The sequence below is a fragment of the Chrysochloris asiatica genome, unplaced genomic scaffold (assembly GCF_000296735.1).
Source record: "Chrysochloris asiatica unplaced genomic scaffold, ChrAsi1.0 scaffold00004, whole genome shotgun sequence".
NCBI classification, from domain to species: domain Eukaryota; kingdom Metazoa; phylum Chordata; class Mammalia; order Afrosoricida; family Chrysochloridae; genus Chrysochloris; species Chrysochloris asiatica.
Window position 1 is genome coordinate 10,155,194 of NW_006408522.1, and position 15,301 is coordinate 10,170,494.

A 15,301-nucleotide genomic window follows, 5' to 3' on the forward strand; every position below is an offset into this window, starting at 1 on the left:
CCTTGCTTTTGTCAGCCTCAGAAGTAGGATGCAAGGGAGATCTAAACCACTCCAGCAGTTCCCCAAATCCTGCCTGTTCAGTTGTATTAGAAAACATAATCACTTAGGCTGGCATGTAAGCATTCACAATAAATCATAGAGTTATGAATAAATCTTGGTTGTCAAAAGCAAGTGTGTAGCCGTTCCAAAGAGTCTGCCATTAGAATTCAGCAAGGCAGCTGTCAGCTGTTTTCTTGTAATTAAACAGCCAATGAGCAGCTAATTAAGACATATGTGTATACAGAAGTGGAAGTGGGTATGTTAATGAACTGTAGGAATCAATTCATTAAGTGAAAATTGTCAAAAGACCAAACATGAGATCAGCATTTCAGCCTGTGCTTCACTAGGAAGGTGCCCCGAGCAGGAGGAGCACGGCCCCCCTGAGCCTCTTCCCTCCACATGCTCCTCCTCCTCAGCAGCCAGCCAGTCCGCATTCATGGACAGAGCCACCAATTACCCCAAGAGGACATGTCAGGATTTCAAAGCTTTTTATCAAGTAGGCCTAGCAAATGAAAGTCGTTTTCTACCTGTGTGGGAACCTGGCCTTCGGTACACTATAAAATGCTATCTCCATATGGAAGTCTGACTGTAGAAACACTACAGTGTGTTCTTGCTTCTGTTTCTTTTGGTCTGATTTTCTTCTGTGTGTGTTTTGTTGTTTATCTGTTTGTTTGGAACACCCTGTCTGGTTGTCTGAAAACTTTTTTGGGTTGTGCAATAGGAAGTCAGTGGCCTTTGGAAAACCTGATGTTGGTGGTGGTGATGCTGTTACTGTTGTTATACCAGAGTGTCATTTCCAACTCACAGTGACCCTACATGACACAGTAAACGTGCCCCATAGGGTTTCCTAGACTGTAATGTTTACAGGGGAGTCCTGGTGTGGTGCTATAGGACAAGGTGCATGGTTGGCAGTTCAAACCCACCAGCCACTCCTTTGAAACCCTATACAGGGTCTCTATGAGTTGACACCAACTCTATGGCATTTCACAACAACAATGTTTACAGGAGTAGATAGCCAGATCTTTCTCCACAGAACGGCTGTTGGGTTTGAACTGTCAGCCTTTAAGTTAGCTGACAAGTACTTCCCCATTGCCAAACCTAGGCTCCTTTTGGAATCCTGAGGATTTAGGAATTCAAACTCTTATCCACTTACCTGCAGTGTAACTTTGGACACCTGGCTTAACGTCACTGCACTTTAGTTTCTTCTTTTATACAACAGATATTAAAATACCTACTCTGGAGAGTGGTTGTGAATTTAATGTTTACAAGGTGTCCTACATGGTACCTGGTAGGAAGAGGAGGTGCTCACCAGATGAGGGTCATCCCGGCTCTGCTCACTACCATCATTTGTGTTTTTGGGCCGTTCATTCAACAAGTATTTGTTGACTTTCCTCAGCATTGGGCGGGCATCAAAGTGATGAAGAAAATGATAGTAACAAACAGAGAATAATCAGAAATGTTACGTCTGCAGCCACAGCTACCATAAAGCAGCAAGGGTAGTAGCTACTAAAGAAAACATTACTACCACACTCCAAGGTGCACAGGAGTCCAGGGGTGGCCAGTGGTTAGCCCACTGAAAGGTTGGCAGTTTCAGTCCACCTGCGAAGAGAATCCTGGCAAAACTTCCAGAAAATCAGCCACTGAAAGGCCCTATGGAGCACAGCTCTACTTTGACACACATGGAGTCATCTTGATGAGAAGTCAGCTCAGTGGCAGCTGGTTAGTCCAGCGTGGACACCAGAGGGGCTCCTCACCCAGCCTTGTGGGGTGGGAGGGGGATGGTCAGAGAAGGTTCTCAAAGGTGTAGGCCATGGGTGGGGAATGTCTAACCCCAAGGGCCATATAAGACCCACGAAATCATTGGGTCTGGCCCTGCCAAGGCAACCACAGTTCCAGCCATCACGTTGTTGTTATGTGCCGTGGAGTCGGTTCCAACTCATAGTGACCCTGCACAGGGTTTCCGAGGCTGTAAATCTTTATGGGAGCAGACCGCCTCATCTTTCTCCCGCGGAACTGCTGGTAGTTTCGAACTGCAGACCTTGAGGTTGGCAGTCCAACTCGTAACCACTACGCTACCAGAGCCATCACATTAGGGGTGAGTTATTTAAATGTTGGACCAAATATAACAAGCTAATTTTTAAGTTGATAATTTTGTATGGCCCATGAATGGTGGTATAAACATTTTGGCAGAAAAAAGATTCTCCACCATTGGTGTAGACAATAAAACAATAAAGCTAGGCTTGACTATCATAGCATCTGCCAGTTTCTGTGGTGCCAGTTCTCGCATCTCGTGTCCAGTTTCAAATTACCCAACGTGACATCTTACTGAATGCAGTGTTAGGGAGAGATGTATAAGAAACCACCATGATGTGTATCTGTCATTCAGATACTATCGATGTTAACCTCAAGAACATAGATAATAGTAAAATAATAAAGTAATTATGCAATAATTAGTTCCACTAAAAAAAGTAGGAAGTGATGCGTTCTATACACTCTCCTTGCTTTTAATATCATTTCAGTGTAAGCTTATGCAAGTTTATTTTTAAGACAGGCCATCCCCAGGTTACAAACAAGACCTGTTCCAATAGTGTCTTTAAGTAGAATTTGTAGGTGAGTTGGAACAGGTGCATACAGTTCTTATTTAGCCTTACTTAGTGCAAGAAGAGGTTCGAAGCCTTTTCAGTGATCTAAAAGCTGCTTGTGTGCGAGTGAAGGGGATTGTGATAAAGGATGTGTTGTGTGAGTAGGGGTAAGTTCAACTGTTCAAAATGAAGGCAAATTTACATAACATTTAAAAGGCTAGTAAGAGTGTTTGTAAGCTATTGGTAAGCCTGGAACTGTCTGTAATAATTATGCTTAACAGTCAGCGCTCGAAGTCCCTGAAATTTTTAGCAATCAGTTATTACAAGTCAATGCAAGCCTTCTCTGCACACCAGAGCCTCGGCCTTGGCCCTGGGGAGCTCCAATCTAATAGGGTCAACAAACAATTTCACAAAAGCGGTACAGTCATTTGAGGTTTAAAAAAGGAAATAGTACTGTTGTGGTCAAGTGGCTCAAGTCAGTTCCAACTCATAGTGAGCCTGTATAGGGTTTCTGAGGAGTGGCTGATGGGTTTGAACCACCAACCTTGAGGGTAGCAAGCCAGTGCTGATCCTACAGCGCCACACCAGGACTCTAGAAATTGTATTAGGCAATAGAATTTTCCAGAAACAGAAAGGCATAGATCAGAACTAAAACTCGGTGAAGGTCCCTTTGAAAGACTAGCTGTACTAATTAGGGGAGGAGATGATGGAATTTTCTTTTTGAGACTGTGGGGGCGGGAGACCCGGTTGATTTGCAAGGAGTCTGTGCATCAGGAAATGCAAAACACCTGACCCTGGTTTTTGTTAGCTCAACACTTAAAGAGACTTAAGTGAGAGAGAGCACTTGGCTTAATATCAGGACACTGGAGTTTGAGCCTCAGCACTGACTCATACCAACCATGGAACCTTGAACAAGTCACTTGACATTTTGAGCTTCATTTTCGTTACTGCAAAACCGGAAAACCAGAGTAGATCTACAAGTGCAAAACATCAGAGTCTTCAGGGAGTTTTGCTACAATATAGAACATAAAAAATTGGTATTTCTTTTTCTCTTTTGCGTCATAAAATGGCAATTTCATATTGCTCAAACTAAGAAGTAAGCTTTGGACACATCCCCACAGGATCCAGTTCAGTAGCTCTAAGATGCTGTTGTTGTTGTTTAAAAGCTCCAGGGGTGATTCTGATGTGCTGTTTGGTAGAGAACTAGTGGGCGGGATCATTTCTCAACTTCGCCCAGGCTCTAATGGTCTGTTTGTATTATTCTAACTTACTATTTGCAATAACTGCATGTCAATGTGATGCCACTAGGTGGTGGTAGTGTGCCACAGTCACACTAAGTAGAACCCACCCTGAAATTCATCATGGTGGCTGGACACTCAAGCCCACCATGTTTATAATTACACGTCTCTGTGTATTTTGACATCCATAGCAAGTGAATGTTTATGAAAGTCATTCATTAAGTCATCTTTTGTTGTTATTGTTGTTGTTAAGTGCCGTTGAGTCAATTCCGACCTACAGCAACCTGGTGTTGGGTTTCCAAGGAGCAGCTGGTGACCTTGAACCACCAATATTGCAGTTCAGATGACTTTGCAGCCTGGCGCATTAGCCCACAGCGCCACACCAGGTCATCTTTTAGAAATAATAAAACTCCAAAATTAAATACTTAATATCTTTCCCAGCTAACCTACGCAGCACTTTTTGTAAACACACCTCCTCCATTCCACCCAAGGCTCCACTCACTGTGACTTATACTGCCCCTTCCCTAGCCAGACAAGATCCTGTCTCTACACTGCAAGTTTCTATCTTCCTTTTCTCTCGCGTCTAATTCCTCTCCCTTGTGTGTGTTCTTTAGCTTTTAATATCTTATCTGTTGGATTCCCAAGTGTTTAAGCCTTTGGGAAATCACAAGGTATGCTAAAAAGAAGGATTTTTATAAAAGGGAAAGAAGGGAGAACCAAGCTCTCATCCTGTTTGAAACGCCAGGCTCAGTGTGAATCACAGAAGCCTGACCTGCTCTCTCCCTTCTCCCCTCTCACTGTAAACCAACCTCATGACCCCCCTCCCATCGAGCTTTCCATAGCTCACCTTGCATGACTCTGTTAGCCCAAGAGAACGTGCTTTAAGTTCTCAGCTATGACATCTGAAGTAGTGTACCCATACCAACCACATTCTTGTGTCAAGTTAACTCCGACTTTCGTAGCGTAGTGGTTACGACTCGGGCTGTGAACCACAAGGTCAGCAGTTCAAAACTACCAGTCACTCCGCAGGAGAAAGATGAGGCTTTCTGCTCCCATAAAGATTTACAGCCTTGGAAACCCTGTACAGGGTCGTTATGGGTCGGCACCGACTCGACGGCACTTAACAACAACAATAGGACAGAGGAGAACTGCCTTATAGGGTTTTCAAAGCTGTAAATCCTGGTGGGGCGTTGTAGGATAACTGAACCCCAAGGTTGATTTGAACCACCGGGTCAGTGGTTCAAACTCATCCGCTGCTCCTCAGAAACATACAGGGTCACTATGAGTCGGAACTCACTCAAGAGCCATCGAGTGAATTGTGTCTCATAGAGACCCCGAATAGGGTTTCCGAGGAGGAGCTGGTGGGTTTGACCTGCCGACCTTGTGGGTTTACAGTCCAGTGCTGATCCTACAGCGCCACACCAGAAGTCTGTAAATTAGTGTTGTTGTTAAGTGCCTTCAAGTCACTTCCAACCCATAGTGACCCTGTATTGGATCTCATAGTGAGCCTGGATCTCAAGACATTTGAGGTTCGAACAACTTTACAGTCCGACGCATTAGCCCACAGTGCCACACCAGGGCTCCACAGAGGTTAGGGTAGCCCTCTTCAACGTAGGTATCCGCAGTGCCATTACTTGGATGCCTCTTGTGAATCTGCCTTTACATTTAATTTATGACACCATTACTCAAACATCTTAACCCTTTTATGACATTTATTACCCACCCACAGTTTCTGCATCTGGTCTGTGGTTTAGTGAAAAGCTGATATCCTATTTTCGGTGTGAGCTGCAATCTAATGGGGTCTGGATAACTCTGTGAATTTGGAAGAAAGAGGCTTTATGTCACCAACCACAGCAACAGAGACCCCTCAGGACATAATGTGTTCCATTTCAAACTGGCCACCAGAAAAAGCTTTGGCTGGGAGAGTACCTTCATCTTTCTCCACTGCTCTGTCTCTTGTTGTTGTTGTTGGATGCTGTAGGATCAGCACTGGACCGCGAACCACAAGGTCACCAGTTCAAACCCATCAGTTGCTCCTCAGAAACCCTGTGCAGGATCGCTATGAGTTGGAACTCACTCACCAGCACTTAACAGCAACAAAAATTATTATATCAAAATCCATATTACCTCAAAAATTTTTTTCCATTTCATTCAAAATGCATTCCATTATTGCAAATTTGGTCTTGAAAGAGGTAATGATTGTTACACTGTAAAATATTTTATTATTTTAAATTTATTCATTTTAGTAAATGAACCAAAGTCATTTAAAAAGAAATATGGTGAACCCAAGTGTTCATAATGTTTCATGTCAGAAATGAGACAAAATTATGAAATCATGAGACTGGATTTGTCATGTGACTCTTAACCTGGTTCAAGAGGCACTTGTAAAAAGAACTTTGTAATATGTCTGGGCAGTGTCAAGATGGGTCAGTTAAAGGGCCAAAATAAAGGAAAACAAATTTTCAAAGAAGATCAGTTTTTATCAGTTTTATTACTTTCCTATATAAACTTTGGAGTCCTGGTGTGGCTGCTGCGGCTTAGTACACCAACTGCAAAGCCATTTGAACTGCAAGGTTGGCGGTTCAAACTCACCAGTCAGTCCTCGGAAACCCTATACAGGGTCACTATGGGTCGGAACCGGCTCGATGGCACTTAACAACAACAACAACATATAAACTTTGTTTCTTTACACTGCCTGTTTTAATGATTGCCGAAACAGAATCTTGCAAGGGAAGCAGAAAAACAAAAGGTTAAAAGAGTGTGGGCTCTGGAATTATACTGTGTGAGTTCATATCATTGTTTTAGCCCATGCTGGAGGTGGGACTCCAGCATGGGAGTTGGGAGTTACTGTGCCTCTCCTGGCCTCAGTTTCCTCAGAGCAATAGTTGAACCTCCCTGCGGAACAATCAGTTGCTTCATTTGACACTTGCGCCCATCGTCTTCGTATCTCCCACCAAACAACTTTTTTTTTTTCCTGGTGGGTGGAGGTCAGTGTGCTGCTCCCTCCAATCCCAGGTTGGTTTTCAAAAGGAAAGAACTGAGAACTGATGATGATGTCATGTACATCAACTTGGTCCATCACAAGAGAAAGCAAAGGATCTAGATTGTTCTTCCCTTATCATTCACATGCCTTCCCACCTGCATACTGCTTTACTCTGTAGAAAACTCTGAAAGCACAGGCAAACACAAGGAAAATTTACATCACCAAGACCAGAGCCATTTTGGAGTATATGCTGTGTTAAATTTTTTTCCAAGAATTAGATTGCATTGTACTTAGTTTCTTAGCATGCATTTCTTATCAGTATATTTTTGCCACCTTTCTATATCAATAATTATATTTCCGAAATACTATTTTTAATGGTTACCTAATATTCCACTGTTGTTATTATTATTAAAGGACCTCTGGTAGTGTAGTGGTTACGAATTAGGTTGCTAACCTTAAGGTCAGCAGTTCAAAACTACCACCTGTTCCGCGAGAGAAAGATGAGGCTTTCTGTTCCCATAAAGATTCACAGCTTCAGAAACCCTATACAGCGTCACTATGAGACAGAACAAACTTCACGGCATATAACAACAACAACATTATTATTATTAAGTGCCATTGAGTCAGTTCTGACTCACAGTGACCCTGTATAGGGTTTTCAAGGAGTGGCTTAAACCACCAACCTTTTGGTTCTAACCGATCTTGTAGTCACCCCACAGTGCCCCCTCCCCCAGGACTTCTTTATTGGGAACATCGTCTTTCACTGTCAGTTACAAAGTCACAAGTGTATTTTCCCAGGACCAGCAGAAAGTAGTGGTAGTAGTGACAGCAGAGAGTGACAGCCAGCTCTTTGAACAAAGTTCTATTCTAGACACTCGATTTGCATGAACTCATTTCATCTCACAGACAATCCTGAGAGCTAGGTGGTAGCATGATCTTTTTCCATTTTGCAGAGGAAGAAATCAAGGTCAGGGACGTTGTCCAAAGACCGTCAACTAATAATGGTGGAACCATTATTCCAGCTCATGCTTCTGATTCTAGAAATCTTATTTCTTTTCCCTTTATTCATTTTGTAATCATTTTGCATGCACTAGGTGGAACTTTGAGAGGGAGTTTTTGAAAGTCATTTGTACAGATATGTACGAAAGGATGACTCCTGATGTGACTCTTCTAAGTCTGGAAACTTATTGAGGCCAGAGTCCGTGGAGCTCTGGTAACGTAGTGGTTACAAATCGGGCTGTGAACCTCAAGGTCAGCAGTTCAAAACTACCAGCTGTCCCATGGGAGAAAGATGAGGCTTTCTGCTCTCGGAAACCCTGTACAGGGTCGCTTTGAGTCGAAACCGACTCCACAGCACATAACAAGAGCAACAAGAAGTCTGGAAACTTATTGAAGAGTCCATGTAGAGTTCTTTTTAAATTTGTCATGTTATCTCAGCCTGTGCTTTGAACCATCAAGTTGGTTCCGACTTATAGCGACCCTGTATCAAGTTTCCAAGGAGCGACTTGGTGAGTTTAAACATAATAGATGCTCAGTATGTACGAAATCATGTCTAAAGCTGAATGGGTTCATCTGGTAGCCAAATCTCACTTAAGCCATTTAATACTGAAAACACTGAAAAGGAAACATTTAAATATGAGAATCAGAAGTCATCATTACACTTAAATAACCCTTTTATGATTTTCAAAACCTTTCCACATAATCTGTCTCATTTCCTCTTCCTGCCTATGAGAACAGTAGGGCACAGAGCAGTCCCAGTTTAGTGATGAGAAAACTAAGGTCTGCAAAGACAAATGAGCTAGCCTTGATCACCGCTAGCTTTTCTTGTTTTGTTTTGAATCAAAGAGGAATTGGGCTCCTTACTTCCTCATTTCCTATTTTGTGTACACATTCCGTGGGGTCAAAGTTGGGACACAGGACATAGACTACTTAGGTATAGAAAACAGGGTGCTCTGATAGTTTTGCTTCTGATTACTTGGAAACGATCTAACAATACACTATCAAAATGTGGTCCTCAGACCAGTGAACTAATTTTAAAAACACTAACCCATTGCTGTTGATCTGAATTCTGAATTAGAGAGACGCTGTAGGACAAAGTAGGGGTCCGGATGTGGCGCTGTAGGGTAAGTGTAGGACTGCAAGGTTGGTTTGAGCCACAGGGTCGATGGTTCAAACTTACCAGTCACTCCTTGGAAACCCTATATTGGGTCGCTGTGAGTTGGAAATGACTTGATGGCACTTAACAATAACAACATAGGGCAAAGTGGCACCATAGGGTAATCACTCAAGCTCAAGTTTGGTTTGAACCTAAAGGTCGGCAGTTCAAACTCACCAGGTGTTCCTTAGAAACCCTATACTGACTCACGGTGAGTGGAAACTGACTAGACAGCACTTGACAACAAAGGACAAAGTAGACCTGGCCCATAAAGTATCCAAAGCTGTCATCTTTAGGGAAGCACACTGCTGCATCTCTCTCCCATGAAGCGGCTGGTGCATCTGTCTTTGTTCTTCACGATTTAAAGATATAATACTCATTTGTTCGCTTCATGGCTCAGCTTCAGAGAAAGGACTCTGTTTATACATTGTTTTCTTCTGCATCTATTCCTAGCTTGCAAAACCCCTGAGAGATAGTCAACAGTAAAAAGCTAACTAAAAACTCTCAAGAGGTTTGGAAATTTTAAAATATGCTCCTCAATAACACATGGGTTAAAGAAGCCATACTGAACGTAGATTGTATTTTCAAATGAAGGGTACTGAAAATACTACATAGCAAAACATGTGAGTTACCACTAACACATAACTAACGGACCTTAAAGGTTTACTGAAAGAATGAACACTGATAATTAATAAGTGATTAAGAATCCAGCTAAACATATTGTTGTCGTTAAATGCCGTCATCAGGTCTGACTCACAGTGACCTTGTATAGGGTTTCTGAGGCTTTAAATCTTTGAGGGAGCAGAAAGCCTCATCTTTCTCCCCAAGAGCAGCTGGTGAGCTTGAACTGTTGACCTTGTGATTCACAGTCCAGTGCTTATCATATGACAGGGGGCAAAGTTATGAAAACGTCTTACACATAATCAAATACCTTGAGGCAAAGAGTTGCAAGGCCTAGGGGATCAGAACCATAGTCTCAGGGGAGACCCTGGTCAACTGGCCTCACATAGTGCCCCAAGACAATACTCTATATCCTAATTTGGTGAGTAGCAACTAGGATCTTAAAAACTCATGGGCAACCGTCTAAGGTGCAACAAACTATTGGTCTCTCCATGTGTGGAAGAAAGAAGAGTGATGAGAATTAAAGATGCTTGGAATCAATTAGCCCAGTGGACTAATGGAACACGTGCACGTTGGTCTCCGTGACCCTGAGACCAGAAGAACCAGATGGTGCCCAGCTATCACTACCAAGAGGATCACAGTTGAATGTCCTGCATTGAATGGGGAACAATGGGGAACAAAACTCAAAATTATTTTTAAAAAGCCCAGACTTTAGTGGTCAAAAAGAGACTGGAGGCCCCAAGACTATGACCCTTGACCACCCTTTAGGTTAAAATGGCACTCACCCTTGTGGCCAAATTTTCAGTCAAACGATTGTTGTTGTTGTTATGTGCCATGTTGTTGGTTCCAACTCATAGCGACATTGTATAGTGTTTCTGAGGAGTGTCTGGTGAGTTTGAACCGCCAACCTTGCAGTGGGGTGCTTTCCTACAGAGCCACACCAGTGGGGACAGCATTAGGGAGGTCTGCTCACCATGGAGTAGTCTACCATTCAAGATCAAAAGGGCAACATTTACCTAAAGACAAAGTTCAGAAGAGAGTGGAATGGAAATAAGAACCACAGAGAGGAAGTGGGATAATTGTTGCATGGAGGGGATTGTAATCATTGAGATGAAACAAAGTGTGTGATTTGTTGAATGTGAAGCTGATGCTCTCTCTGTAAACCTTCACTCAAGTCACAATAAAAATTTTTCAAAAAAAATAAGTACAAAGAATCAGACTCAAGAAGTGAGCCAAAAAAAGAAAAGAAAATTCTTGAGGTCAATAGTTCATTCTTAGACATCTTTGTTGTTGTTGTTGTTGTTAAGTGCCTTTGAGTCTCTGCCTATTCATAGCGACCCTTTATAGGGTTTCCAAGGAGCGTCCGGTGAGTTTGAACTGCCAACCTTGTGGTTCAAACTGACCATGCAGTCTAGTGCTTTATCCCTCAGCGCAACACCAATACTCCTGATATCTTTGTAGATACCCTCTCATTTCCAAAGCAGTGGTCAGTGCTTACAGAGGAACTGAACATCTAGTTGTGTTGCTTATATCTTTTAAATGAATTTTAATTTTTAAAAAATTATTGCTGTAGACATGCGCGTGCACACACACACTACACACATGAAGGCTGCAACAAGTTCATGGGAAAATTCCATCATGTTTTCAATTCCATTTTTCCATGAAGTGTTTGAAACCCCTTGGTCTCCTTCTGGTGGGCTTGAACTGCAGACCTTTCGTTAGCATCTGAGCGCTTTAACCACTGCGCCTACAGGCCTTCCTGAGATGCCCTGTGGGTGGTGAATTCCCAGTGTGTCAGGATTGCAGCTTCTTTGGGTTGTGGTGCAACTTCCTTTTCCTTACCTCTGGGCATTGAGGAGAAGTGTTTTGTGCTTATCTTACTAAAAATATCTTAGAGATAAAAGTGAAGGATAAGCCCCTTTCTACTGTTCCGCCAAGCACATTGCTTTTGATCATCGGAAGCTGAGACGAGAGCCCTGACCCTGTGCCTTTTACAGAGGCAACTGTCTGTTAAAGTTAGAGAAAGTTTTGCATGGGTAAGGGACAGAGGATGAGGCTCTGGGGATCAATTGTACTAAAGGAAAAAGAAGTGACTTTAATTTCATTAATGGTCTCCTGGATGATTCGGCTACAACTTTAATTCTCCATTAAATATTAATGCTACCCAGTGCTTAGTACACTGTCTTTAGAATCCTACAGCTCAAACTGACTCTAACCTGTTTTATATTTTATAACTGAATCACAGGGCTTTTTCAGGAGGAGTCAGCAAAGCAATGCCACCTACTCCTGTCCTCGTCAGAAGAACTGTCTGATCGATCGGACTAGTAGAAACCGCTGCCAGCACTGTCGACTACAGAAATGCCTTGCCGTCGGGATGTCTCGCGATGGTGAGTGCTTCATTGCGTTCTTGGACAGTAGTGTGGGGCCGTCCTGTGTTTAGGTTCAGGGCTGCAAAAGTGCTTTCTGAGAAATGGTCCCACGTCTGCCAAAATAGGCTCTTCCTCCCTAAGTCAACTGTGGCCACATTGTGTGTTTCCAGCATTTGCTTCCTCCATTGTCTATGGGAGGTAGTGAAGGAAGAACCATCTGTCTGGTCAGAACACTGTAACTTTTATGATGGGCAAGACAGAGCTGGTGTCTTGCTCATCATAAACGGATCGTAGGTTAAATATCACTTGAGGCCCTTATTCTTCCTAGAGGCATTTTCCCCCAGTCTGAAGCACCTCCCGAAACCATTGCTAATCATTACTTGCTTTACACTACTAAGCTTATTGGCAGTTGGAATGAATTACCTTTTCTGCTAACTGGATATTTTGAATCACATGCCAAAGTCAAATATTTGTACATACAGACTATGTGAAAATAGTGCAGAGCTTGGCTCAGCGACAAATGTTCTTTTCATTAAACGAAGCTATTTTAAGAAACAGAGATCTTCTACCATCCAATTATAAAACATTTCCAGATCTTCCTGGAAAACCAGCTTAAATGCTTTGAATAATCAGCACCAGATTTCAAGACAGTTATTCTTGTTCATGGAAACTGGGCTGAAAGTATAGCAGATACATTTTAAGGACTTTTTCTAAGATACTGACTGGTTCTTATAAGACATCCCTTTGAAGGGAACATCGCTTCCAATGGTGTTACTTCTGAAAGTGCTATACTGTGGAGAAATAACTTCTGAACACTGGGAAGACTTTCAGAAAACCAGCCATCTACAGGATCAGGTGTCCTGAGGGCCTGTGGCTCCTCCCAAGCATTCCTAAGTAGTGGTATATAGGGTGGCCTCTAAGAATCTGTATGGAACAAAAATCAAAGGACTTAGGACTTCCACCCTACTCTTAGAAACTCTTACGATAATGTAAAGTTTAGATTTCCTCTTCCTATGACACTCAAGCGTGGCACTGAAGGATTAAAGTCAGCCACTCCTTGGAAACCCTACTTGTTAAATGCCATCGAGTACGTTCTGACTTAGCGGACCATGTATAGGGTTTCCAGGGAGCAGCTGATAAGTTTGAACCACCAACCTTGTGGTACAGGGTCACTCTGAGTTGGAACTGACTCAACAGCACTTAAATTAAGGATAACTGTTATGAAATTGTACATGAAAATCCCAGGTCACGTATACATTCTCTCAACAGCTGGTCTTTTTATTTCTTGTATGGGGCAGCGTCATGTCTGTTGTTAACATGTGAGGCAAGGCAAAAGTTAAAACACAATCACTCTGTAAGGACTATGAATCCCCTTGGGTGTCCTAGAAGATTCTGTTCAAAAACCAAATACCTTCAGTGTATGCCTTCGAGAGATTTTACATAGGATAGCACAGGTTGTTGTGACCTTGGAGTGAGTTTGAGGGCTTATAAAATTATGGACTTGAATTTCAGCGTCCATAGCAACCTGATTGCTATCTAGCCTGTCAGTTTCTTGAATTGTGGAACTTGAAAACTGACCGGTCTTTCATCTCACTGCGCCCTGTGGGAAAGGACAGCATGTCCTCCCTGCTATGACTTAAAGAGCCTGTGAGCTGACCAGTGCCTTGGACCCACCTCACTTCCATCTCTCCTGCCCCCTGCCCCTGGTGTTCTTGTTAAGTGCCATTGAGTCAAATCATAGTGACCCTAGATAGAGTTTCTGAAGAGCAGCTGGTGAGTTTGAACTGCTGACCTTGCAGTTCAAGCCGACCTTACGGTCCAGTGCGTTAACCCGCAGTGCCATACCAGGGCCTCGAAACTTAAATAACTATTGTTACGTAATCTCAAGTCAGTTCTAACTCACAGTGACCCTATATAGGGTTTCTGAGGAGTGGCTGGTGGGTTTGAACTACCAACCTTGTAGTTAGCAGTCCAGTGCTGATCTTACAGGGCCACACCAGGCCATATAATTATGATGATGGTCAAATTAGTGAATTCATCTACCCCTTCAGGTGTCCATTTAACTAGAATCAATTAGAATTAAGTCTCTCCTGCAGAGGCATTACTTGTGTAGACAAAGCCTAATGGAAAAAGGAAATGAATTAGTGGGAAAATTCAGACCAGGAAATCATCGTTTTTCTCAATGCTCTGGGTGTTTCCGAAGAAACCATTTGACATCTCACAGTCAGTACAGTCCTTGCTCCAGGGTAAATACAGGGACATAGCTCAAGGAAAGACACTGCAAGGACACGCCTGCCCAACAGAGATCGTGTACAAAGCTCGGCCTCTCCAAAGGCTCTTTTTATTTGAGGCTGAATGAGAGCAATAGAAAGATGGACCCAAGAGTGTCACACATGCTCCTGTGACCCATGACTTAGAGGTGGTCTTCCTAAGTCAGGGAGATTGCGGGAATCACAAAGACCCCTCTCAGTCTACTTGGGCTGGTTTTACCTTGATGCTAAACGTGGTGGACGCTGTATAAGGTTTCTGAGGAGTGGCTGGTGGCAGGCCAGTGCATTAACCCACAGCGCCAGACCAGGACTCTGTAAGTCTACGTATCTTTCATCTGAACGCTGGGAAGAAGAAGGGGGCTCTAGGTCCGTCGCATTGAAGGCGAGTGAACAAGGCCTGGAGGCGACATACCAGTGGCCCCCAGGAGCCTGGAGTCTGTGATACAGGTAGACAGGACTCTGGAGCTTTTTCTGTCCTGTCCTGGGGCTGTGTGCTGGCTGCTGGGGGCAGAGCAATCTTCGTGGGCCAGGACTGCTTTCACCTCTGGATTCTGTCCTTATTTTGTGGTGGTGTGGTTTTTGGTTGAGCCTGTCTGAGACTTCAAAAGAAGCCCTAAAGCCTGCCAGAGAGGATAATGAAGGGCAGCACATTGCATATCGTGCGCTTTGACTGTTTTTGTTTGTTTTTTTTCCTTCCAGCTGTAAAATTTGGCCGAATGTCGAAAAAACAGAGAGACAGCTTGTACGCAGAAGTGCAGAAACACCGGATGCAGCAGCAGCAGCGTGACCACCAGCAGCAGCCTGGAGAGGCCGAGCCACTGACGCCCACCTACAACATCTCAGCCAATGGGCTGACGGAACTTCACGATGACCTCAGCAATTACATCGACGGGCACACCCCCGAGGGGAGCAAGGCAGACTCTGCGGTCAGCAGCTTCTACCTGGACATACAGCCTTCCCCGGACCAGTCAGGTCTTGATATCAATGGAATCAAACCAGAACCGATATGTGATTACACACCAGCATCGGGCTTCTTTCCCTACT

The 15,301-nt window shown here is 43.4% G+C and overlaps 1 protein-coding gene across 1 annotated transcript in view; it reads left to right on the forward strand.

Annotated features, from left to right (window-relative positions):
• RORA (RAR-related orphan receptor A) overlaps positions 1–15,301 on the forward strand; it is a 117,205-nt gene that overhangs the window by 77,445 nt on the left and 24,459 nt on the right. The window contains exons 4-5 of the mRNA XM_006831851.1: positions 11,864–12,005; positions 14,957–15,301. Of these exons, the coding sequence (XP_006831914.1) occupies positions 11,864–12,005; positions 14,957–15,301 (487 nt within the window). The remainder of the gene's footprint in view (positions 1–11,863; positions 12,006–14,956) is intronic.